The sequence below is a fragment of the Epinephelus lanceolatus genome, chromosome 3, assembly GCF_041903045.1.
Source record: "Epinephelus lanceolatus isolate andai-2023 chromosome 3, ASM4190304v1, whole genome shotgun sequence".
NCBI classification, from domain to species: Eukaryota; Metazoa; Chordata; class Actinopteri; order Perciformes; family Serranidae; genus Epinephelus; species Epinephelus lanceolatus.
In genome coordinates this window covers 20,340,965-20,367,771 of record NC_135736.1, presented here as the reverse complement: position 1 = coordinate 20,367,771, position 26,807 = coordinate 20,340,965, and the positions used below count along the sequence as shown (strand labels likewise).

Genomic DNA, 26,807 nt, shown 5'->3' with positions numbered 1-26,807 from the left:
ATGATGATTGCAGGGTAATATGTATGCTGATGTTATCCAATGTCCAGTCTCTAGGGCCCGTTGTAAATACCTCATGCTAATGGCTCTCTTATAACTATAAATTGAATATTTTGGGGGGTTTGGGCTGCTGATTAGACAAAAGAAGCATTTTAAATAAGCCAAGCAGCCTATAGTCTTTTTGATTTTGTAATTTGACAGTCCAGTCCTACAGAGACAACTTTTAATCATGAGACTTTTATAAGAACCATAGTATGTAACACAAAGGCTTAAAATGCCATGGTAGGATCGATCTTAATCACATGATAAAAATATCTCTCCCTCCCTGCCTGAAGAAACTGTTGAAAGACAAACAGTAAAAAGGAAAGTTGTGTCCAACATATGACACAAACACACATAATAGTATCTGTTCCTTTGTAAATAGCGTGGGCAGCCCCTCTGTCTGGCAGTGAATCGTTTCCCAGCTGCAGTGACTCATCCTGCCTCATGGTTTCGTGCTGTAATCAAGGTGTGGCCAGGTTGTCATACAGGTGCACGAAATGGTTGCCAGCACACAGCGTCGTTGTCTCTTTGAAATGAGGAACGAAACCAATGAAAACCCAAACACAATAACAGTCATCAACAACATCAGGTGCTCCATGAACTATCACGTGTTATCTACTGTAATATCTAGCTTATATCTATTAGTCTACAGGTCTAAATGTGTTGTTACTGTCAGTCCACGCAAATGTGAACTTTGTACTTTGTTCTTATAAGCTTGGCAGTTGTGTGTCAGTGTATCATATAACCTACTGTATACTGTATTATGGGCTATAGTTTACAGTAATGTGAATGTATACTATGTAAAAGCTTTAAACATGTATGATAAAGTTTTAAATCATATTTCCAGTCTTGTAGTAACATCATAAACCTACAGCTTGGTCCTCCATTATAAACTTTATTTTTATTTACAACATTGCCTAAGGGTTTCTCAAGACGTAAACTTCAAATTGGTGTTTATTTTATTGACTTCGGTTCCCGACAATAAACCGCAGCAGCGCCGCCTCTCCCAGTGTGTGGAGCATAGTGTGGAGCAGCCTGTGGCAGGGTGGGGTCGGGCTGATGGAGGCGGAGTCTGAGCTGAGGTGACGCTTCTTTTACTCATTTTTGTTCAGAGGACTGTTGGCCAGCAGCAGCAGCAGCAGCCACGGCGCAGACAGTGGAGAGAAGTGAGGAGAAATACAGACAACTGCCCTGCTCTCCAGGAAAACAACACCGATCTGGAATAAACTAAAACGCCTCCGTGTGTTTCGACAGGTAAGATTCACTAAATATGTGTATGCTCAACTTTCTCCTAATGCTTATTGCGTCTTTGTCATCGACGTCTGTTTTTCCAGCAGCCTATTTTGCCCGTAATAGTTCCTATCTTTCTCTCTATATATCATGTTTCTTTATGGGAAAACATTTAGTCACATTTCTTATATTTTCCTTACCTGGGTGCAAATCCAGTCCAGTATTTGGAATTCATTTCCGCATGCCACAAACTGGCCGCTGCCTGCTGTTTCGGAGTCAAGCGCAAGCTCCTCAGGCCCCAAAAGTTTATTTTCTCAAATTAAACAAGTTATTTTACTGTCCAAAGTGTCAAATATCTGTTTCTGATAAATCCTAACCATGGTTTTGGCCCCAGTATCGATCATAAAACTTGACGTCACCTGTCAATAGAGTCCCACAGTGTCATTAGTGGTGTAAAGTATGCGCGCGCGCGTGTGTATGTGTGTCCGCGTGCGAGAGAGGCAGGTGAAGAAAAAGAGGCCATTCCGTACATGCAGGTAATGTCGATGATATATTTCTTTTAGAGGACAAGTAAGAGCTGAACGAAATGTGAATCCGTTTAAGGACAGTTTAACACGTTGGCAAGACAACAACAGTTATATTTACAAGTAAGTAAGTAGGCTACAGTTAACTATACCATATAAACTTTAATTGAGCTGAGGCGATTAATCGATTAGTCAATCCAGAGATTTTTATAATCAATTAGTCCAGTCAAAAAGTTTTTTTTTTTAATGGGCCAAAATGCACTGGTTTTGATCTCAAAAGTAGCCTAGTACAAGATTTCTATTTCTTTTCCTTTTTTTGTTTGCTCCTCTATGATTATGATGTTTAATATATTTCGGTTTTAAAGTCAAGGTTTGACAAAGCAGATGATATAAAGACAGATTTTTGATATCTTATAGACCAATGATTAATCAAGAAGTTAATAAGCAAATTAATTCATAATGAAAATTAGGGCTAGGCAATACATTGATATATCGATATCATGATATTAGTCCAAATATATTAAACTTAATAATCATAGCGAAACCTTACACTAGGCTATTTAGGAAATCAAAAATCAGTGCATTTTTGGCCCCTTATAGTTTAAAAAAAAGCACTTGGTACAGTGGTTAGCACCGGCTACTCCAGCTTCCTCCCACAATCCAAACACATGAGGCCCGTTTCCACCGCAGGAACTTCGGGGTAATTTTACGGGGCCGGGGCTGTTGGTGCGTGTCTCCACCGCAGGAACCACCCCCGAAGGACAGAGTTCCAGAACTTTTACAGGGGCTAAACAAGTCCCTGCCTCGGGGTAGGTACTCAGAACGGCCCCGAAAGACTCCCGGCTGGGGCTTGGGGATTACTTGGTGCTGATTGGATATACTCAAGGAGGGATGTGACGTCAACAGAAAGCAACAAAATAGCCGGCATTTTTAAACCTCAGCAGACGAGGGTTAGCTCGTTCATATAGCTTCTGCCGCCATGTAAAAAAAACTCACTAAATGGCCCGTGAAAAAATTAGTCTTTCCAGCGGATATCTTAGTTACAACATGATTGACCTAGCAAAGCAGTTTTGTGTTGCTATGTGTGGTATTTATTCAGTTTTGGGAAATCACGATGTCTAAAAAGCATCAGCTGACAGGGACAGCTAACAGCAGCCGCAAAGCTAACATCAGGACGTCATCTGTTAAAAGCCTCCCGTTGTCGGATACGACATGAAACTACTCCAGTTAGCTCAATCATGTTGTAACTAAGACATCCGCTGGAAAAAATAGTTTTTTCACGGGCCATTTAGTGAGTTATTACAGACACCGCTATCGGCTAACGGCGTCCCTACGTCGCCCCGGTCAAAATGGTTGCGCAACGATTACGTCACATCCAGAGCCCGTAACTTTACAGGAACCTTCCTCATACTCCGCTCTCAGTGGAGACACGGCGGTTGAGAGGGCCAAACGAGAGGACGTTCCTGTAGTAGTTCCTGCCCCCCAAATAGTACCAGGAACTTCTTCAGTGGAAACGGGTCTATGCAGGTTAGGTTAATTGGTGACTCTAAATTGCATGAATGGTTGTCTGTCTCCATGTGTCAGCCCTGCGATAGTCTGGCGACCTGTCCAGGGTGTACCTGTTTTCCTGGATTTAAAGGCTGCATTACAGTAAAGTGATGTAGTTTTCTGAACTTAGCAGACTGTTCTTGCTGTTCTACTATTTGTCTTCACTACTTTCTTATTATATCTGCATTACTGATGGGTATTTATCAAAAAATTTATTGTGTAAATATATTGTGAAAGCACCAATAGTGAACACTACAATATTGTCGCAATATTGATATCAAAGTAATTGGTAAAAAATATTGATATTGGATTTTCTCCCTATCGCGCTGCCCTGTGTTGAACTCTTGGTTGGACAAAATGACAAAAAGATGTCACCAGCACCTTTTTCTGACATCTTATGAACCAAATTAATTCATAATGCAAATACCTATTCGTACGAGCCCTAGATTTGCATATTTGAGCTCAGACAGCAGTAAATAATACAATGAGCTAATTGTGCTTGGGGGAGTAAGTTCTTGTTCACACACATCTGTAATGTATGACAGTGAATAATGCATCATTAAATCATAGTCCTAAAATGTGTTGCTGTTGCTATAGCACCCATCCACTCCCACACAGCTGGTCATGCCAGCAGTGATACCTCCAGGTGTTGCCAAATCTTCCATGATGTCATTACCTTGTTTTGCAGATGCTCCAGACTTGACGGGACAGCAGTGTTTCAATCCCGCTTAGCGACCACAGGAGCACAAATTTCGCTTTAAATTACTTTTATCTTATCCGTCCCCTTCTTAAGTCATTTGCGATGTACTCCGTTGCCAAGTTTAATATCTGCTGTAGTCAAATTTGACATGGGTCACATTGGAATTAGAAGTTAAACAGCTTTTCTGTCTCTTGGACCATTAAACGTTAAATCACATTACCCTTTGTTTTCTTGTTCGAACTATCAGTGAGTAACGCCATCACAAAGTGCCAAGAACAGCACTAACCAAGTTTGTGGCATCCAACTTGTTTCTACACTAATGCATCCAGCTGGGGCTGTTGAATGTGTGTCAGGTTGAATAGGACAGCGTGCCAATGCTTTCTGCCAGTCAGGCCTCCACCGAGCGAGCTTGGCCTGGGTCTGTGTCATCAAGTATGCAGCAGCAACAGACAGCACCCTGGTAGGAAAGCTGTTCCTGTCTGCCCTCAGGGAAGAGGGTGGACGGGTGGTGGGATGGCGACAGAGGGGGGCAACTTACTGTAGATTTCGCAGCTACAGCTGTGGCGGCACGGTGATAATCCCCCCCCCCCACCCCCCCCCCGCTTAATTCCCTGATACTGTCCTACATTAGCAGAGCAAGAGGCCAAGAGATCCTTCAGTATATAAATAGGTCTACACTTTGCAAAGGGGATTACTGTATGGCATATATCCTAACCTCTTTGTTTAGGATCAAGGATTTCTTTTCTGCGGACTCACTGTCTTACCTCGTCTCTGTGTCTTGTTCAGCAATGCCTGACTGAGTACTTTCCAGGGGCTCGGTTACAGCCACTCAAAGCACACATCGTGTGACCTGCTCTGTGTTTGCATAGCACCCTGCCTCTGTATTTTACTGTTCCCATGGAGAAGGGTTACGCAGAGAGATAAAGTTTCCCGTCAGCTACGACAGGGCTCTTTGTGGTGGAAGTCAAAGGGGAGTTGGTGTGACAACATCAAAATTCTCCACGGGGGTTAACTTCCACACAAATTAGAGGAAATAATTATCAGACATGCCCATACCGTGGACCCTCCCAGACATCCTGTGCTCCAATATTATTATTAATATTATCTCTGACCAAGAACATCACTTTAACATCTAAAGGCAAACCGCGCAGGTGCAACCACATTTCCAGAGAAGGGGTTAATTCAACAAAAGCCAAAGAATTTTGAGCCCCTTTGTTTAGTTTGAATACAGTAATTAAATAATTGGCAGCATCGTCATGTGAAAGATTTCTGCTGTCACTGACAAAAACTAAAATCAGAAGCTTCTAGCGGAGCACGGCGGTATAATGCTGAGCAAGTAAGGCTGACACTGCCCAGCTGAACCCTACCCATGACAGTCACTGAAATTAATTATTTACCTTCAGCAGTCCTCATGGTCGTATAAAACCAGGACAAGAAAATGTCCCTTACTTAAAATGTCAAAGACCTAATGGCTGTGTCTTCCCATCACTTGCACTTAAAAGCTGCATGAATATCTGCCAGGTTTCAACTTCCGCCAAAGCGCTGTCCAAAACACCCCTGCGTCACTCTAACAGCACGCTAGAAATAGCTGAACCCTACTGTTTTCGTCATGAATACATTACCTTTGATATTTTTTTTATTACTGACTGCGTATCCAAGCAAGGAGGGAGTGAGGGAGGGAGGGATCTGGATTCCAGCACTGACTCAAAAGACAAAGTTTTCACAGTTGGATGATTTGGCTGAGCTGTACTTCTCAGCATAGTGACTCTGATGAGTTCTGTGGTGTCTGTTTTTCTCCTCCTCCTCCCTCCCTGTCACTTAATTACACTTCTACGAGAGGTTGAGGAAAGTGAGGACAGCAAGGGTGTGGCTGACACATAAAGCTTGACTTTTTAAATGTGCAACACGAAGAGCATCGGCATCACAGGGGGAAGTTAAATTTGCATATAGTCACTGTGGATTGAAAATCTCGTGTCTCGGTTTTCGATCGTTTGCTTTGTTTCGCTGCTGTTGAAGGATTTCATGCACTCTGGGGTAGAGAAAGTTGTGCAACCCTGAGGCCTGTGCATACTTTACAAAACACTGGATGAACTGAAAAAATGCATGAGTGTTTGAGACAATCAGGGCCGCTGCTGCTCTGTTCTCATTTCTTCTTTGTTAACACTTCGCATTTTGGATGTTTTTATCAAGACAAATTATCATCAGAATAAGTCACTTAATTTTTCATGATGCTAGCTTTCATTCTTCAAATATTTATATTTTATGTTTCTTTTTTCTTTTGTTTTGGTTGTGGTTTTCATAAACTAGAACAAACTGTGAACTTGAACTTCTTCCAGCCGAGCATTGTATTCTTTAGGGTCCCTTTAGACTTTTGCCCTGCTCTCTAAAGCACCCCCCTCCCGCTCCCTTGTGCCTCTAATCTCCCTGAAAAATTAATCATCTGTCACATCGCCTCAGCGCTCAGCCGCACACCGATGCATAGCAGTGGCAGTTCAAGAAAAAAAAAAAAACAGAAAAACTCCCCGTCAGGCCTTTAAACAGGGGCTTTGGATGCAGTGTTGGCCACCAAACTTGGCCAGTGAACACATGGAGCCATCTTGATGTGCTGCAGCCTTTTTGGTTGCATCCAGTGGGGACACTTGAGACCCGGTTTCCTTTTCACTGTGACAGCAGTCAATGGGACAATGCGGCTACTCTTTTCCTCTCTACCCCAAACAAAAGTAACACAGAGGCTCTCTGTGCGGTATCAGAGACTTAGTTCATCCTTTTCCTTCCTACCGTCAACCAAACAACATGAAGAGGGGCACATCCTGCTTACTGTACGTCCAAAGACAAAGTCATTGCCCAAAAAACACTTTGTCTAAGTAACTAGACGTCAAATTCTGGATTTTTTTAAAAAAGTGAAATCTCGCTATTTGATTCCCATATCTCTATGAGGTTTTTTTCTCCTGATTTGGAGGACAATCTTTGGACATACTTCTGTCCCTCCCACAGTGTCTGATATGTGCTGGACACTTTGCTGAACTTTGTTGTGGGCCCTGCAAATGAGGGTTTATTGTCACACAGGGCCACACCCCTTTTTACTCATTCCCTCCTTCCTTATCAGATCTGTGCAATGTGATCCTGCCCTGCACTGAGGCACCTCCTCCGAGACAGCTCACATTCCCTTTGATTCACAGTGAGAGCCTGCTGGGAATAAACAGCTACACACCAGTTTACAGCCACCAAACTGCATCCACTGGCTTAATTCATCTCATTTAAGTAGCTGCAATGAATCAGTTGACAGATCTAGGGCCATTATCCATTCTGTTGCTTATTTTATTCATTGGCATGCTGACTGTGGTTGACTTGGGAATGTTTCCAGCACAGGCAAGGAAGAGGAGCGCGCTGTGCTGCATCTGCCACATTTAGACAGATCCAGTTTGTGTGTTGCTCAAGTGCACACCAGCAGTATCTCTTGTCTGTTCTTTCTCTGTGGGCTCCTGGCATGCTGGCGTTGCTATGGTCTGGATTTCATCAACTGCCTGTTACAGTCAATTGACAAATGCTCTCCCTTAAAATGTGAACTCCAAGCTGCGTTCTTACTGAACTTTAGCGAATGACGTGATACAGCCTGCTGTAGCTTGTCACCATAGCTTTGCGTCTATAGTACGTAGGAAGAGTTGTGAAAGCACAGCTTCTCCTAATAAACTTCTCCTCTCAGCCCAGACGCTTCCCAGCAGTTGGTAAGTCAGATAATGTTGACCATCACTTCCTGTCACCCACCACAATAAATCCATTAGCTGTGCACCGCTTCACATCCTCTCCTATTGATTTATAACAAACAGCGATCCAGTTAGCCCCTGCTGCCTCCATTACTGTGTCATAACAACTATTGTTGGGCGAGTTGGGAGTAAGGGATGTGTGGTTCAGGGACCAGGAAGGTTGGAGGGGGTGTTAAGCGGTATCCCATTGGGACAGCTGAACCCCGACTCTGTGGAGACGGGATGCAGAGAGCACAACTACAGCCTGTCTGCTTTGGAGGCTCAGCTGGCTGCACTGGCCATTTACTGTGTCAGGGGGATTGGGTTGTGTGACTGCAGGGTGTTGTGTTAAAGCCATCAGGGAAACGGTTTATAGTAAGAGGAGTGTGTGTTGCATGTCAGGGGACATATATGTGAAGGGGTGTGTGCGTGTGGGGGCAGCCTATACAATGTCAAATAGTTGATCTGTGCAGATGGTACAGGAAGCTTTACAGATGTGTGGTAATCTGCTTTATTTGCATGTCAGCCTAAACATGACATTACTAAGCCTGTTAGATATCCAAGACCACCAGATGAGTTTAAGTTACTGCAACAGAGCTGTAATGTTTTGGCAACCATGAGACTTAGCAAATATCTTAAACAAAAGATAGATATGTTATTGTTATTTGAGAAGTGAGTCAATGGAAAAGATTGACTTTTGTTTTGCTGAGAGTTAGATGAGAAAATTGAAACCACTCTGATGTCTGTATAATAAATACAATCTGTTTCATGTAATGGACACGGTGACGTCACCCCTTGGTTTGGGGACTCCTATTTTGAATCCTTGAGTTTAGCAATTTGGTCACCGTCTTGGATTTTTAGAGCCAAAAGTTACCATATTTGGACAAAACCAAACACTAGCTGCCAGCTTTGTTAGCATAGTGCATTGACAGATATGGTTAACTGTGATAATGCTGCTATTTTCTCTAGCAATTAACTTTATACTGTTAAAACAAAATGTACTTAGGCCTACCACAAAAACTGAACATCTGACTCCCAAGAGTATCTTTTGTACAACCAAATGCTGAACGAGATTTTTTTAAGTGATCAAAAAGTTGCACTTTGTTTTCATGAACTGAAAACACACTGAAATAGCAACAGCTACAGCTACGCCTATTCTCTGTGAATCAGGGGTTACACCATGTAAGGTTACCCAACCATCGTTGATACCATGGTAGCAACAGATGACATCCGCCACTCAAAGAGGCCACGCCCTTGCTTATGCATAACTTAAGGCCTTCAAAAATGTAAACAGGTGAGTTATATAAAGATTCACCTTCAGTACAGTTGTCATTAAAGTTGAAATTAGTTATAGAGACCAGAACTGGATTTTGTATCAGGCTGTAAACATGTTAATTTCTGCGAGTTCCCGCTTTTAACCAGGCCCCTAGGAATGTTGCTAAGCCTTGCAGCCAATTTTTCCCAGTGGTGGCTTACTGCAAAAAAATGCAGCATTTTACCCAGAGGCTACCATTATACAAAAGATGTCTGTAAAACTGTTGACAGGACACCTCCAACTGCAAACAAGGTCAATTATGACTCTTTCTAATATGAATTTTTGTTCCATGGAGATTTTATATTTGTAAAACTTTCCTCGTGCTGAGGAAAAACATTTTAGAAATCTGTGACGTTATCACAGTGTTGAGTTAATTAGCCAAGCAGGAATTTGCAGGCAGGGCCAGTGGGAGAAACACTACTGCGCATATTCAGTGGGCTGCAAAAGTAAACCCGGAAGCTAAACTCCACTGGAATAAACAGGCGCCATTTTGCTATCGGATATCTAGGTATTATTTAAGTCTATGATTGTAACATGGGGGTCTGTGGGGATTGACCCGCTCTTGGAGCCAGCCTCAAATGACCATTTGAAGAGCTGCAGTTTTTGACACTTTCACGTTCACTTAATTTTTCAGCTCCAGAGGTTGGCGCTTTGTCAGGTGATACATAGCTTAGCTTACCTTATTTTAAAACAACAGGTCGTAGTAGTACAGGGGGTGATTTGCAGGGTTGTGTCCTGTCATTGTTACTCTTCAGTTTTTGTACAGATTAAAGAAACAAGGAGAAATGTTTTCATTAGTGAGCTTTAAAGGTGCTGGTAGATATATTTTGTTATCACTGCACAGAGCCAGGCAGCCTGTTTCTAGTCTTTATGCTAAGCTCAGATGACTGGCTGCCAGACGTGAGGGTGGTATCAATCTTCTCATCTAACTCTTGGCATTTGGGCAAAAAAGAGTATTTCGCAAAATGTCAAAATACGCCTTTCCATATGATACTAATTTTGCGAAGTTCATCTTCTCAATCAGGGATGTAAAATCTCAGAAGAGTGCACAGCGAAAGCCTGGCGACATGTTATTTACACCCCCGCCTGCCAAACAGGCATGAGTGTAAATAACAAATCACTGCAAACTCTGTAATGTATGTTCAGAGCCACTCTGGAATACGACCAGAGTACATCTGCAGCCCCCTGGGCCTCTTCCTGACCTGATTCGTTCCTGCTGTGATACAAACAGGAGATCATGCCAGCGAAGTCGAAATCTGGAATGCTGAAATGTTTCTCAGTTTGATATTCAGTTTGTAAGTGCATAACTTAGTAATTATCCAGATGATTTATTGAGGAGGATGAAAATGTCAGAATCTACAGTTTAGCCCCTCTAGCTATTAGGTGTATTCAACCTCACCCAGTTCACTCATACACCCACACACCCTCTGCTGCCACACCCTTGTAGAGAGCCTGTCACTGCTGGGGAGACACTCCCTGTCTGACATGCCTGCGGGGGGGTGGGAGAGTGAACCTGTTCTCATGATTGAGAGCAGGGTTACTCATGCATTGTCACAGTAGCCTTATCCTCATACTGTCTGTTAGTTTCAGCAGCGTTAGTGAGTCAGTGAGAAGTTAAGAGGACCTTAGTGTGAAAGAGTGCACACAAGATTTACGTGTGGACACAGGACAGATTGAATAGACTCGGTTAGTGTGGAATGTCACACCAGCGTTTCAGCATCGGGTGCTGAACAGTATCCATCTCTGCTTTTCTGTTGCAACTCGCTCACTGGCGGCTTTCACTGATACACATTCCTGGTTTTACTTTGCAGGGTTTTTTTTTAGGAAGAAGCCCCCTAAAATCATCCAGAGAGGCTGTTGCGCAATAAGATAGTGGGAAGGGACGGGTGTGAGATGTGGTTTTCCTGAGTAAAAAGTGTGGTTTCCATTGTTAATGTGAATTTGTGTGTGTGGGTGGATTGTGTCAGTAAGGACAATGATGTTAAAGGTAGAGTGAGAGCGAAAGGATGCATCACTGATTAACTGGAAGAGAGCAAAGTCCAGTCAGAAGTACACAATACAACCTACAGATTTTAGTCAGCACTGAACAATAGGGGAGGTATCGGCAGATAAGCCGTGATACTGAGTGTTACTACAATCATAATATACAAAAAAGAAAAGTTTTTCCTCCACTTGAGTTTTATAATTTGCTGTATATTATTTTAAAACAAAACTATGAGTAATTTCTTGGATTTTCTTGGCTTGCACCACAGCTATGGGCATTTAGAGGAAGTGGAAAAAACAACAAAATTACAAGAAAACCCAAGAGGGAACAGCACTTATCAGCAAACAAATGACCATAGCTTCAAACATCAGATGGGTCAGTGGATAAAACCCCCCACAGTAAAGTGCCGGAGCAGAGTTTCGGTTACCTAGGCGATACGCGGGGCGTGTCGCAGCACTGCAACAGTTGGCTGAACCCGTTGCCTCGCCCAGGAAAACAAAGACTACACAAACACTGTCCCTGATTTACAGAGAACAGGAAAGTTCTGTGTGGACTCTGTGTACCTCTGCTTGAAACAAAAAGTCACATGAGCTTTGTTTTATATCGGTTGTATCTGTGCCTCCAGCAGCAGATCAATAAAATGTCTTTAGCTATTTTTTTAAAAAGCCTTTGTAAAACACAGAACTAATTTAGGGTCAGCCAGCCAGTGGCTGCTTACTGTCTTGACAAACAAGCCCTCGTGCGTGTGTTCAAAAAGAGACCACACCTTTAGTGAGAATTTTAGGAATACACAGTGATTGCGAGCATGCATTCTGTCTGTCTCTGTCTTATGAGTCAGTGCATTAACTGTAAGGTAGCATGTGGCTACAAGCACAGACAGTCCTCAGGGGCCTGGTCCTGCAGGATCTAGTGCCAGACTGACTACAGCTGAAACTGGCTGAGCTGCTGCGTCCTGTGAAGGTGAGAGTGAGACAGAGAGACATGTTGGGACCGTACAAGAACATCAGGTTCAGGTGAATGTGCTTTTGAGCCCATGCATATCTACAGTAATTAACACACATAAGCCCAAAAAAACACGTGGGAATTGCATGTGAGCTACTAGCTCTTTAAGGTGTAACAGAAAGAAAGCTAATGAGAAGCATGCAGCACACACACTATTGTCAGTATTTGTCATTCCAGTTTGTATGAAGAAGGAAAAAAAACCTGCAGAAGCTGCAACCACACACTAGTAAACATGCACAGTATGAGGCCTGGGGGAGAAAAAGTGGGCTGGGTCGGCCGAGGGAATAACACGACACATCCTAATGCAAAGCCAGAGGGCAAAAATGGCGAGGGAGTGGTTCTTTACATCATGAACAGCTCCAGCATACGGCAGAGAGACAAAGCAGTTCATCTCTGGACAAATTTCTTTCCTCCAAACCCATAAATCGTCTCTGATTACAGTGCTCACTGCGTTGTAAAGTTGTGTAAGTGTGAACGTCTGAATTTGAATGTAAGCAGACGTAAAGGTGGTAATTTTACGGATCATTTTGTACCAATGCAGCTGCTTGGCGTTGTCGCTTTTAGCCCTGACTTGTTTTATTAGCAGTAATGGCAGAGGATGAGTGTAGTTGCTTATTGCGTGGAATCATGTTGTAAGCTATAAACAGCTGTCACACAAGAGCTTGAAGGAAGGCAATAGTTTCCTTTTTGTTGTCTCTTTAAGCCTTTGTTTCTTGACTTTGCCACATGTAGAGCCCCCCCAGTAACTGCAGTGCCTGCAGAAATCAGCAACCACACTCTTACATGTACAGCACGCACGCACGCACACACACACACACACACACACACACACACAATGCACCCCTACAGTGTGCTCTGCAAAGAATCCTGTCAGTAACAGTGAAACATCTGAAAACACTTGTAACCAGCACAGTGAATGTATTGTACTATCGGTCATATGTCGCATGCAGCAGCAGGCTATTATGATGAATACAGATATTTCTGTGATGAAGAGGGTTCCTTTGGTGGGTGACATTCAGGCTGCAGAGACGGAAAACATTCATGCATGTTCTGATGATGAGAGAGTCTAGAATCAAGACTAACTTGACTTATGGCAAAATGAAGACTTAAATACAGACTATGTAAGTCTTCATTTTGAGGTCAAAAATTAGGACATTAAATAAGGATATTACGTGCAAAGGAAACCTGGCTATCGCATTTAGTTACAGGTAGCAACAATTGAAGAATATTAGATTTAATATTAAAGATATAGTCCCACATACAGCTCAGTTTTGATATTTTAACTCAGACGTGCATGCGGTTTATGGTACATGAAGTACATCAAAATTTAATGACAGTACAGTAAGATGTCTGTGCAAGGACTGAATACCTGAGTAGCAAGCAGAGAGATTTTAGATCAAACTTGCACCAACAAGTAGCATGACGGTTGCGCAATCTGCAGCATTGTTACAGTAAAACACTACAAGATGCCACAGAATGTCAGATTTTTAGAAATCTATTCAATGAGACCCAGGCAAATAAGTGTTACAGATAGTAAGAGTAAAAACTGAAAGACAAGACAAAGACAAACAAAAGTAAAAGTGGGTGTTTTCCAAGAGGTTTAGTGTGTAACAAGGAGTATGCTCACTATCTGTGCACACACTCACCCAGTAGAGTGAAAACCTGACGAGCAGGTTCCTGATTGCCATGCGTCAGCAGCAGGCTGCTCCCACGACTGTATGGGCGGAGGCCCGGGGTTAAAGGTCACTTGTGCTGACTAGCATTCCTGACTTACAGCTGTCTCTCTGCCCTCCTCGCCCTCCCTCTCCCATGAGCCTCTGCTGCTGCTCTGTGTTGTCATTTTCAGGGCAGGGTGCACGGCTGGGAGGGTTGGAGGAGGGGGGCGGGGGGTTTATCTTATGAACTGTCAGACTCTGGTTGCATATAAAAACTGACGGTCTTGTGTGAGAGACCAGACACCTTGTTGGAATATTAATTAATTTATGGAAATGGCAGCAGGCGTGTGGTGAAGTTTATCATCATTATAGCAGAAGAAACTTTGGAAATCCTGACTTTGGCTTTTTTGTGGGTTTTTTTTTTTTTTTTAGGTTTGCTTCATCGTTGTTTTGATAGCGGGAGGCAAGGATGGCAATGCAACGTAAGTAATTCACAACTTTACTCTCATATTTTATTTCCTTTTCCTACGTTTCTACAAATTCTTTAAGAATATAGTGATTTTATGTTGATTTTATGCGTGTTCATGTTCACTCCCGCCTTTGCCACATCATTCCACAGTTCTTTAGAAGGCCACTGTTGAACCTTTTGATCGTGACCTTTCCTACTTCCAACTATTGTTTTCATTTATTTATGCTGAGGTCACTTCCTTAATACATTCAACAACTTCTGTAAAAGGTTTCCTCTTTGTGGCGTAGAAGTAAAACACTGTTTAACTGAGGAGAAAAATGGGGGCAAAACACACAAAAAAGTCCAATTGTTGTTAAATATTGAAATGAAATATAATGAGGGGGTACAACCCTTTAATATCCTCAAATCCCTCACTCCATGTTCATCAAACTTGTTAATTAATGACGTTGGATTAACAGCTCCTCTTTTCACGCTTGACAGTGGGTGAGGGCGAGAGTGTGGTGAAGGTGACAGAGTGGCAGGAGACGAGGTATGGCTTAGATTCGGGCATCCAGTCCGGAGCCCCCACGGTCAAAGATGATGATGGCGAATACACCACCAAGCATTACACCATGACCACCACTGTCACATCAGATCAGCCTGGTAAGGCAGCAAGCGAGAAATAAACCACCCAATATGTATACATACTGTAGACTTTGCTTTAATTACACTTGACCTGTGATGTCATCATCATTGATCGTCATCTCACTTCTCAATAGAGGTGGATAGCAACTACACTAGAGCCATGCGGGTGCGGGCAGCAATGTTCCCAGAGACAGTGGAGGGAAGCACCACCATCCTGTCCACTCAGACAGACCCGTCCCAGATGACCAACGTCCAGCGGCTGGCTGAGCCCTCCCAGATGCTCAAGACGGCCATCATCCATCTGATCAACTACCAGGATGACGCTGAGCTGGCCACACGCGCCGTGCCTGAGCTCACCAAACTGCTCAACGATGAAGACCAGGTGATGAACGCAGAATCATGCTCGCACACACACAATCTGGAATTAGCGCAGTATTTTCGTCAAACTTGCTGACACTGGATACGTCATTAAAGGGCTAGGAGATAATTATATTGACTTAAATGTATTACTTTTAAAAATAGTTGCTTTTCTTTGTTTAATGTCATTTTAAATGAAATATTTTGAAAACTGTCATGTCTTGAATACCACCCTCTACTACCAAAGTTGCATTAAAACCAGACTGAGTATCTGTATTGTTGTCCAATAGTTAAAACAAGCTCTTCTTTTTCCCCCTTCGTTGCTCATCAGGTGGTGGTCAGCAAGGCAGCGCAGATTGTCAACCAGCTTACTCGCAAGGAGGCATCACGCCGTGCGTTGATGCAGTCACCTCAGATGGTGGCAGCGGTGGTGCGGGCGATGCAGAACACAAGCGACATGGAGACAGCACGGGCCACAGCCAGCATCCTCCACAACCTGTCCCACCAGAGAGAGGGACTGCTCTCCATTTTCAAGTCTGGAGGCATCCCTGCTCTGGTCCGCATGCTCAGGTACTTACAAAGAGAAGGAGAGATCATGGATTGAGGAAGTTATTGACTTCAGTCAATTGCGACTTTGATCCTTATTGTTGTCCTGGTTGTTTGTATATGTTTGGAAGCTGCATTCTTCTTTATAGTGCAGATAGGAAAGGGAAAGTTAACCCTATAACACAGATAGTTAAAGGCCTTTTGGCAATGTCAGTCGCATTTCAAGACCCATTTTTCTGTTTTGTGGGGTTGCTTATCAAATCCTTTTTGAAATACGCCAATTGCAGACTGTGTGAGGTCATGTTTAGGTATTTTATAGTACAGCTACAGTGCAGTTCAACTGGAGAAGAAAACAAGAGCTTCTGATTCAACAGTTCATACTGATGTTTAGTGAATATAACAGGAGAAAGCCAGTATAGAATATGAAGAGACGTTGATTTCTCCTCCAGCCTTAGCCTCAAAAGACAATATTCCAAGGCAGCAACAAGACCTGCTGTGCAAACCTCTCCTTAATCTACCAGAAATCTTTATTATTTATGCCACTATCAGTTCTAGTTTAAGCACATTGTCTGGAGTGTGTTGACCAGAGGTTGCATTAGGCTGTTTACAAATTAGGTTCGTGAAAATTCCATTCGTATCTTTTATTACCCGTCATTCTTATTTTCATTTTTTAATGATAGTAAGACTTATATAATAGCATCTAATTTTAATGTTTTAATAATTAACATTCCTCTCCACACAGAGGGGGTATTCCATTTGTTTTTAAGTACCACAGCGCACCTACTATGCGTGTGCATACAAGGGCTTCGTTACGATTTGGCTCGTTTCAAAGGTTATGTAACCACTGTGGCAAGGTTACATGTATTACTTAACTATGACAATAAAATATAAGGATAAAAAAGTGGCAGAGTATCATTCCATTGGGCTCTGCAGCACTACACCCCGTTTATAAGGGCATGGAGACGAAAGATGAACAGACACATCGACTGTGCAAAGAAATTTTGGACACTCTGCTGTGACATTCTGCAGTGGTACATAGTGTGTAGCCTACCAATGTGATGGCTAAAGCCAGATAGACAACAAGGTCATGTATGTTAGATTAAAGACAAGACGAGGCTAGATAATAGCTAATTAATATGCACACGCCACCAACTGGACAGAGGTGTGAATTACTTAAAGCAACAGTAGTTCACCCTCAGTATTCTAATCTGTCAAAATGACGGACAACCTTCAAAAATTCAGTCAATGATGGAAAATGTTTGGGTGCCGTGACCTCTGGTGTTGACTAGCAATATGGGCAACATAGGAGATTACAGACTTAAGTAGAAGTATGTGAGGCAGGTGGAAGAAATTAAGTCCAACAAAAAACACATACAATCACTCAGTACATTCCAAGTGACATTTTGTCTAACAGAGAGGACATTTTTCTTTAATATATAGCAACTGGACATGCCTTTTGTTTGTGATACACACTTAACCTGCCTGTTTGTCTCCCACAGCTCTCCTATGGAGTCTGTTCTCTTCTATGCCATCACCACACTCCACAACCTGCTGCTGCACCAGGAAGGAGCTAAGATGGCCGTCCGTCTGGCCGACGGCCTGCAGAAGATGGTTCCCCTGCTGAAGAAGACCAACCCCAAGTTCCTGGCCATCACCACAGACTGTCTGCAGCTGCTGTCCTATGGCAACCAGGAGAGCAAGGTGTGTGTAATCATCAGTATATGTAACGCAACGGCTGGTGCACTTCATAACAGCCAAGTATTGTAATGTGAGACTGCTCCAGATGCTGTGCTTGTGTGTACATGCACTTTGTTTTGGGTGTGGCATGTGAACGGAGTTGTTCAGGTGCTGGCACCATGAGTGTGCGGGTGTGGTTGTTTGCTTAGTCTTAAAAATGAGTGAGAATTAACTGGTGTTTATCTGCCAGGACAGGTCACAGCTTTGTACGATGTATGATCTTTACAAAAGGACTCTGAGTGTTCAAAAACCAAGGTTACTCTGCATACATTACTTACACAGTCCCTCTCTCTCACAGCTGATCATCCTCTCCAACGGGGGTCCTGAGGGCCTAGTTCACATCATGAGAAACTATAACTACGAGAAGCTGCTGTGGACCACAAGCCGTGTGCTCAAAGTCCTCTCTGTGTGCCCCAGCAACAAACCCGCCATTGTAGAGGCTGGTATGTGATATATGTTTTCTGTTTGAGTGCACACCTGTGTGTGTGTGTGTGTGTGTGTGTACAATGTAGTCATACAGGTGTGTCAGCTTTTTGTTACCTGAACTGAGGCTAATGGCGTCTTGTCAGCCTCAGCACTATATGACAGCATAATTAATGAGATGCTGCTGAGAGCTGAGTGATCTAACTCCTCTGTGCTCCTGCAGGTGGGATGCAGGCTCTGGGTAAACACCTGACGGGCTCCAGCCAGCGTCTGATGCAGAACTGTCTGTGGACGCTCAGGAACCTGTCTGATGCTGCCACCAAGCAGGTCTGTGTCACACACTCACTTTCACTTTTTTCCTCTCCTCTTACTGAAAATCTGATTTTGTCACTTGAGGAACTTTCTGAAATTGTTCTCTTCTGTCTTCAGGAGGGGATGGACAGCCTTCTGCAGGTGCTGGTTGGCCTGCTTAGCTCAGACGACCTCAACATGCTCACTTGCTCCACCGGCATCCTGTCGAACCTCACGTGCAACAATGCCCACAACAAAACTCTGGTCACCCAGGGCAACGGCGTGGAGGCGCTGATCCATGCCATATTGCGTGCCGGCGAGAAGGAGGATGTCACCGAGCCTGCTGTTTGCGCTCTGCGCCACCTGACATCACGCCACCAACAGGCTGAGGTGGCTCAGAATGCTGTGAGGAAACACTACGGCATCCCCGCCATCGTCAAGCTGCTCAACCAACCCTACTACTGGCCCGTCATCAAGGTAGAGAGGAGGGAGGGATGGAGGGGACAGTATGGGGTCATATAAGTCTTTAAGCTTGTGAAATGATTTTTGGAAATCAATGAAGGACTAACTTAATTTTCCATGCTGTTTTTTCCCCTATGCAAAGAGTGATATCCAACCACAGTCTTTATGATCATATTTTAGCATCATTTTCTTCAGCTCAACGTCTTACGGACCCGTATTTGAGTCTTTAGGTTTGTCTAGATAGGTGAATGTTTTCCCTCTAGTCTGGACTTCTTCAAGATAAGCAGGTGGTTTAAGGGAACATAAGTAAAGGACTGTAAAAACAAACACACCAAGCAGTTAATGGGTTTATCCAAAGAGAGAAGCTGGGGAAAATGGGGAGACAGATGGACGAAGGGGACAGCAGGTGTCTCAATCAGCCTGAAAGAGCATGAAATGCACATGACAGCAGGAACAGTATGTTTTACAAGACCAGGCTTTAGGGAGAGAGAAATCAATTCTTACTTCTTTTTTCAGTTCGCATTTCTAATGGAGAAGCTTGAAGTTGTTTGTTGGCCTTGTTTAACTCGCTGACAGATAACAGTGAACAGCACAGTGACCGTGTCTTTTCCTCTCTTCCTTCCCTCCCTGAAGGCTGTGGTCGGCCTGATCCGCAACCTGGCCCTGTGCCCAGAGAACCAGGCCCCTCTGAGGGACGCCGGAGCCATCCCCCGTCTGGTCAACCTGCTGCTCAAAGCTCACCAGGACGCCCAGAAACACGGTTCATCCAGCCAGCAGACATACCAGGTACACGAGGGGCTGGTTTGGAAGGATACTTGTCGTCACTGATGAGTCGTTTTTAAGGGACTGTGGAAATTAATAGTTGTGAATTATTTCTGAGCAACATTTCTTCTTTTCACGCTGGTCCTTAGGATGGAGTGAGGATGGAGGAGATTGTGGAGGGCTCCACAGGAGCTCTGCACATCCTCGCAAGAGATCCCGTCAACAGAGCAGAGATCGCCAACCTGCAGACAATTCCTCTGTTTGTTCAGGTAACTGAGGAAACTGAAGCTCTCACGCTTCCTTGTCCTTCTAATTTACTTCCTTATGTTTGTTTATTTGTTGTAATCATTTCCTTCCTCCCCCCTCTCCAGCTCCTCTACTCTCCAGTGGACAACGTGAAGCGTGTGGCGGCAGGCGTCCTGTGCGAGCTGGCCCTGGACAAGCAGTCAGCTGAGATCATCGACAGCGAGGGAGCGTCGGCGCCGCTGATGGACCTGCTTCACTCCAACAACGAGGGCATCGGTAGGACACCCAGATAATGCACTGCGATTAGCTTACCGTAATGTAGCATTTAGTCATAGGTGGAAAGGAACAAAGTCAATTTACTCAAGTGCTGTACTTACTGTAAGTGCCGTTTCCAGGTACCTCACTCTACATGACCATGTCCAATCTGTGAGACACTATACTTTTACTGCACTGCATTTCAGAATGACATACAGTGGACTTAGAAGTAATACAATCTGATCACAAAACAAGGTACAGTGTCAGAGTTTAAACTACCTCTATGGTTTGTTTGACAGAGATTTGACTCATGGATGGGGGTATGAGTCCACATATCTGTCAGTGAGACAATTTTTGTAATAGCCTACTTTTACAAAACTTAAATTTCAAGACAGCACGACTGGAAGCCTGATCATATCCTGCATGAAAACAGTCAGGCTAAGATCATAAGCTAAGCTAATTAAATAAATAAGTGGGCTTACTGGTGCATTCAAAACAACTCCATTTGAACACAGCAGACCATAGTAGGAAGGTTTAGGCTCCAGAACGACAGCCCTGCTCATATGTCACGTTCATCAGAGCCTGCACCAAGAGATGATTGGCTGGAAAGAGATCACACAGACGTAGGATATTATTTCGCCATCCTGACCATGTTGGGGAAATTAATTAAGATGAGGCAGCGCAGACTAAAACCAACTACTAATCATAAGCATCTCAGAATGGTCCAATTATTGTACAGTATGGCACTTTTGGGGTTATTGATTGCACATCTAACAGATGGCAAAATTATCGTACAAATACAAAAACACATCTGGTAACGCTGCTCTCAAAACTTGAACATCTGGTGCAGTCCAGACTAAAATGTGAACTTGGATCTGTTTTCCTTTCAATACACCCACACCATCGCACATAATTAGTGTAGAAAGGAGTGTAAGTTTTTTTTACAGTGCTGAATGTGTCCTGATTCTTTCCTCCTCAGCTACTTACGCTGCAGCTGTCCTCTTCCGCATCTCCGAGGATAAGAACTCAGACTACAAGAAGCGAGTGTCTGTGGAGCTCACACACTCCCTCTTCAAGCACGACCCCGTTTCCTGGGAGATGGTGAGTGTCTGGCGCCCTCCACTGCCAGGACATGACAAGTGAACATTAAAGTAGACATTATTTAAATCCCCTTGAGCTCTCTGGGTTTACATCTCAGCACCTTTGACTGCAGTGATAAAGTACATTATGTGAAGCTTACAAGAAACTGCTTCTTCATGATGTATGTTAGGGATAATATAAAGCAAGTGGGTCATGATGGTGAAATAAACCCAGACAAGGTGAGGCAGAACACTGACACAAAGCGGGTGGGTCTTAAATCACTCTGGAGGGATTTTATTTAGTAATAATCGAGGTTCCCACAGTCGTGGAAGCCTGGAAAAGTCATGGAATTCTGCAATCTCATTTTCCAGGCCTGAAAAGTCATGGGAAATCCTTAAAACTTTTGAAAAAGTTGTGAAACTTTGTTGTGTGCTATGAAAATCTTACAGTAATATAACATAACAGCAAATATATTTTATGTAGCTGTTGAGGTAATGTAGCTCAAATATGTGGCGATGATGTATTTTCTCCCTACATTTCATCTTCCCCTCAGCGTATGCAGGCTAGTTGGAAATATGTTTTAATAGAGTTTTAAACTGATAGGTTAGAATAACATCGCGCAAGTGGGCCAAGAAAAATAATGTTGTGACAGCATGATTTAAACATGTCGGGTGATAAATCACAAAGTTTCTGTACCTGTGCCCCTCTACTACTTTTAAATTGTGCCACATTTTTGAGATGGAGCAGTCGACATAGAGAGCCTAGGGTGTTCAGTTGTCACTCAGAGTGCCAATGCGTACTTTGGTAGTTTCAAAGGTACAGAGCATTCTTTTTCTCAAGCAAATTAACCAACGGGCCAACCAAAATGCCCACTTTGGCAGCTCTACTGCTCCTGAAGTAATGTAATTAACATTTAGAATAAAGTGTACTATACAGTCCTGATCGCATTACTGGCCAAACTGTGACTGATCATGGAAATTTTATTATGTGTCTTTGAAAAGTCCATGAAAATGCGTGAGAACCCTGAATAAAGACCTGGTTGCCATACATCATCCCACTAATTCCATGGCTACTTCCCAAAGAAATTTGACACAAAATATTTAATTAAAAATGATTTTATTGGGTTATAATTACTTAAATGCTTCCACTTAGCCTCCTTGGTCAGGACCTCATCCATAGCAATGTTCTGTTAGTCATAGCAGCGGCCTGGTATTCAGAAATAACAGACCGTGTAATGCCATAATTGACTTATTTAAAGTATTTAATGATGTTGTGTGGTAATATTTAATGAGAACTATTAATAAAAGTGTTGACTTCATTTGACCTTTGTCCTCTCATCAACTCTGCAGGCCCATAACAGTGTCCCCATGGATGGACCATATCCAGATGGTGAGTAACTGTGTCTGTAATGTGCACATACAGCACATTCCTCAGCACCGGGTCACTCCAGCACTGGGAGTGAACATGCTGTAATCTGCCCACAGATTCCATTTACTATCATCTTTTGGTAGCAGAATACATTGTATTTTAAGTTTAAAAAGGATTCTGTGGTGATTCAGTATACATAACTGGAGCCATAGCCTTTGTTGATTTTAATGGACTTAATTCTTTTCATATCTTCTTTAAAAAATCAGTCACAAATGTGACATTTTCTAGTCATCAGTGTCTTTCGTTCCCCAAGTATTGCTTATGGTCGAGTCACATTGTGCTGTTATCTCATTCACTTCCGCCTTTGCCTTTTCTTTGCTGTCTACATATCTACTACTTATCCAAGTCTAAAAGGTTTTCTCCACGTCTATCTCCCTCCTGGTGTTTCCTTATCTGTGTTTGCATCCTTCCCTTAATTCCTGTCCTTGACTTTTCTCCTTCTTTTCTCCTTGTATGGCCTTGGTATGTTTTGTCTCCTTTCAGAGCAGAGAGACACGGCGTCTCCGCTCTCCAAGATCTCTGCGGTCCAAAAATGTGCCTGAAATGTTAAATTATTTCCACCAGCTTGTTTAATTTTCTGTGCTGCTGTTGCCACTATCATGACAGCAGCAGTAACTGAACCCTTCAAGTACAAGGGGAAGTAAATGACAAATGGTCCAGTGTGTAACATGTATAAAAAACAAATGTTGTCATCTGTTGCAGAGCTGGATGCTGGTATGGTTGGCTACAGCGCATATCCTGTTGACATGCCCATGGAAGCCATGGACGGAGTTATGATGCAGGACGAGTATGGCGGCAGCATGGCCTACGACAGACAAGCGTACAATGAGTATTAACGGTCAGTAAATACAAACCTCAGCCAAACACCACTGGATGTCTACAGTCTAACTCCCAAGAAAACTTATATTCTATATATTTATATTCATGAAATAAAATATACAACTAGACTGAACTTAATCAATAAATAAATATGTATGAATTCGTATATAATTTTAATGTTTAAAGAATCTGTTGCAAATCTGTTCTGAGCGGAGACATGGGCGGATTATGAGACAGTGGGCCCCTGGGCACAGACATGCAGAGGGCCCCACCACCTCTCCTACACAGGAGCAAGACTCACAGATTACACAGCTGTTTGGCTTCTTTTTGTTGTTATTTCGCGCCTCTTTGTGATAATTTTGAGTCACTTTATGAGTCTCTCTATAGTCGCTTTGCATGGCTTTGGGGTCATTTGTGCCTCTTTGTAGTTGTTTTGGTTCTTTGAGGTCTATTTGAGTCTCTTCCTGGCTGGCACATGTCTCCTTCAGTGTGTCACAGCTGGACTCAAGGGAAGAACAAAGAGGAGCACATGACTTTTAACTTAACATTCATTTAACAAAACACAAGTTTACCCAATGCATTATAAAGTATGTAAATCAGTTCTATCAGTAGTGTTTTGCGTGTTGTTTGAGTGTGTAGTGAAGTGCAATGAACAAAGAAATTAAACACAAAAGAAAACACCTGAAGTAGACAACAAACCAGCAGCACACATGGTATGAGTTAATCAATGATGCACTTCCTGCTTCCCTCTTTAAAGGGAAAGACAGCCCAAACAGGAAGGCAACAGGGCTGTCACAAGTGACAGGGAGCACTGACACTTTGGGCCTCTGAGCCTGTGTCTGGTGGCCTGCTAAGTAATCCAGTCATGACCTGTGGGTGCGAGGTACACAAGTACAGATCAGTGTCAGGTCATCATCGCTCCATAACTGATAACTGGTAGTTAGCTTGTAGGTCCTGGGCACTGCTCCAGTTGGTCATGAGGGAGGGACATAACAATTCAAGAAGCCTTCTATGGGATACACAATTAGTAATGCCCCCACCCACCGAACGCAGGATGAGTTATCAACATTTTTTTTAGTGTTTTCTAGGAAACTATGAACTCTAAAGTACAATTTAAAATACCTTAAAATGACTTTTTTTTGCCGTTGTTTGGGCAGACAATGGCATATATGTGATTTCAAAAAAGGTCTCTGAGGTTTCTTCTCTACAACATAATAACTTTAAAACAATCTGTCTGTGGTAAAATCGGCTTTGTGGATCTTTTTCCTCATTGTGTCTTTTTTCCTCTCACAGACCCAGAGGAGAGAGGAGGGTAGAAAAGACACAGAGGAGCTGACATGGGATGTACAAGGACAAAGAAGAGAATATAGTGGTCAGCAGAGATTATTCCCTCTGCTTTCAGCCTGATGTAATATATGCAATTATCACTGAGTACGGGACTCATAATCTTAATAGGGCTCAACTTTGTTTTATAGCATAATTTTGCTGATTATAACGATGACGATGCTTGTAGGTTTCTGTTAGAGAACCTTTTAAGAGTGTGCGTGTGTGTGTGTGTGTGTGTGTGTGTGTGTGTGTGTGTGCATGTGAACGTCTGTGAGTGTGTCTGTGTGTGTTTTATGCTTTCGGGTGGGTATTCTATGCCAAAGAGATTTTATTTTGTGATGATAATCGTGTAGCTTCCTTCTTTTTTTCCTTTTCTTTTTTTTGTTTTTTAAAGAAAAAGGAAAAAAAAAAGGAGAGTAATAGTTGAAAACACTGCCAGAGGTGGCTCAACGTGCACGGCGCACCTGCTCACCGCTCTGTTTCTTTCTTAACGCCTTTGTAACAGACACTGCTGTCTACGCTGTAGTTTTGACACTATATACTGTCAACTTTCTCCCGCTGTGACCCAACAGTTAAGAGTTAGTTCACGCGGGCTCGATCTTTCTCGTGGCACTAATTCAGTAGGAGTGAACAAATGAGGAGATGTGGAGGTCTTTGACAGACCTCAGAGAGAGAGAGCAGTGTAGGGCTGCCCCCCCCTCTCTTATGTAATCAGCTGTAGGTAAACAAGATGCTTGTTTGTTTTTAGGAAATGTTTCTCATCTTTTGTAAATTATTCACTGGGAAAGGTTCACATTATCTGCATTATATTAACAAAGATGTCTTTTGTTATAAACTGAATTGAAAGGAAATATCCTGTGTGACTGTATGAGAACAACAATGACATGGATACTCTTTGCAGATGTTTTCAACTGATTGATTAATTAGTCATGACATGATGATTTAGTTAACGGGGACGGCCCTACAGCTGGAGCAAACTACTGACAGGGAATTTTGTCTTTCTACTTAATAAGAGTTTTTACTGAAATTTTGTTTAATAAAAATAAAGGATATATTAAACAGTATGGTGTCCATGTTTGAAATGATTTACCTGTTTTCCAATTCATTACAATCATACTGGAAACTATAGTTACAGCCACAATGAAAATGCACATTCTGATATGTTTGTTTGGGATCTATCCCATAATAAACCCCTGCTTTTGGTCTGCTTACAGTCCAGCATTATTTACATTCATCAGTTTGATTCTGGAAAGTCTTAATGCTGCACAGTACCTATGCAATACATTTTTAAAAAACATTTAGTCATCTCTTTTTCTCCCAAACAACAGTCAGGAATTAATTATATTAACTATAGTAAACTCTATTTATAGAGCACTTCTCATACAGGAGATGTAGCTCAAAGTGCTTTACTGTAAAAACAAAGGCAAATAGACAATAAAATTAGACAAAAATGATGGTACATGATCAAATATATAAGTGAATGTAAACAAACAGAAGAGTCAGAATAATAAAAATGTATTGAAAAAAGTTAAAATCATTAAAACCTAATAATTAAAAGCTGTATATTTAGTTCAGTGTTTTATTTTCAAGAGTGCAGCACATACATACATATAAAAAGTATATAGTAAGTATACTATGTAAGAATAAACTACTGGCTCAAACATCCTGTAGATTTGATCCATGACGTTCACAGTTAGTCCGTCTCTGAAGCAGCTGTGATCAGGTTTTGGACCTTGTCCACTTTTGTGTCAGGATCAGCTGCAGACTGACTTGGCAGAGATGGCTGCCATCTTGTTTTTACATGGATTAGTGTATTGTGCTCCTACTACCACTAGATGGCACAAAAAGTAAACCCAAAATGTGATGTCCTCATATGAGGACACTGGTCTCAGGAGGATGTAAGTGTTTGTCTCTCCTGCAAAGATGATGTGTTTTTGTGCTATTGCTCTTGCCATGTTGGGCAGGTTATAGAGACTGCTGGACCTCCAATTTTAAGATCTGTCTTGTTGCCGTTTTCTTCTTCTTTCTCTCGCTCACTATGTTTATGACTTGGTCATATTTTCTTTATTGTTTTTGTAGTGATTTTGCTTTGTCTAAAAGTCAAATTGGTGTTTATTTTTTTCTAATAGAAGCCAAAATGTCTTCATGCTCCCGAGTCTCCTCTCATTATGTATCCAACACTAGAAATTTTGCAAAAGAAAAAAACTATGAAAATGGTGAAGATGACCTCTGAACCTGTGAC

The 26,807-nt window shown here is 42.5% G+C and overlaps 1 protein-coding gene across 1 annotated transcript; it reads left to right on the top strand.

The window, feature by feature from the left end:
- Positions 1 to 1,140: 1,140 nt before the first annotated feature.
- Positions 1,141 to 25,629, top strand: jupa (junction plakoglobin a). Its single transcript, XM_033624395.2, has 16 exons — positions 1,141 to 1,293; positions 14,173 to 14,222; positions 14,690 to 14,851; positions 14,968 to 15,215; positions 15,522 to 15,760; positions 17,236 to 17,437; positions 17,772 to 17,916; positions 18,120 to 18,223; positions 18,326 to 18,664; positions 19,283 to 19,435; positions 19,561 to 19,680; positions 19,783 to 19,933; positions 20,892 to 21,013; positions 22,342 to 22,381; positions 23,123 to 23,258; positions 24,533 to 25,629. Exons 2-15 carry the CDS (start codon positions 14,210 to 14,212, stop codon positions 23,254 to 23,256), a joined length of 2,172 nt encoding a protein of 723 aa, XP_033480286.1. The 5' UTR covers positions 1,141 to 1,293; positions 14,173 to 14,209; the 3' UTR covers positions 23,257 to 23,258; positions 24,533 to 25,629.
- The last annotated feature ends 1,178 nt before the right edge of the window (positions 25,630 to 26,807 follow it).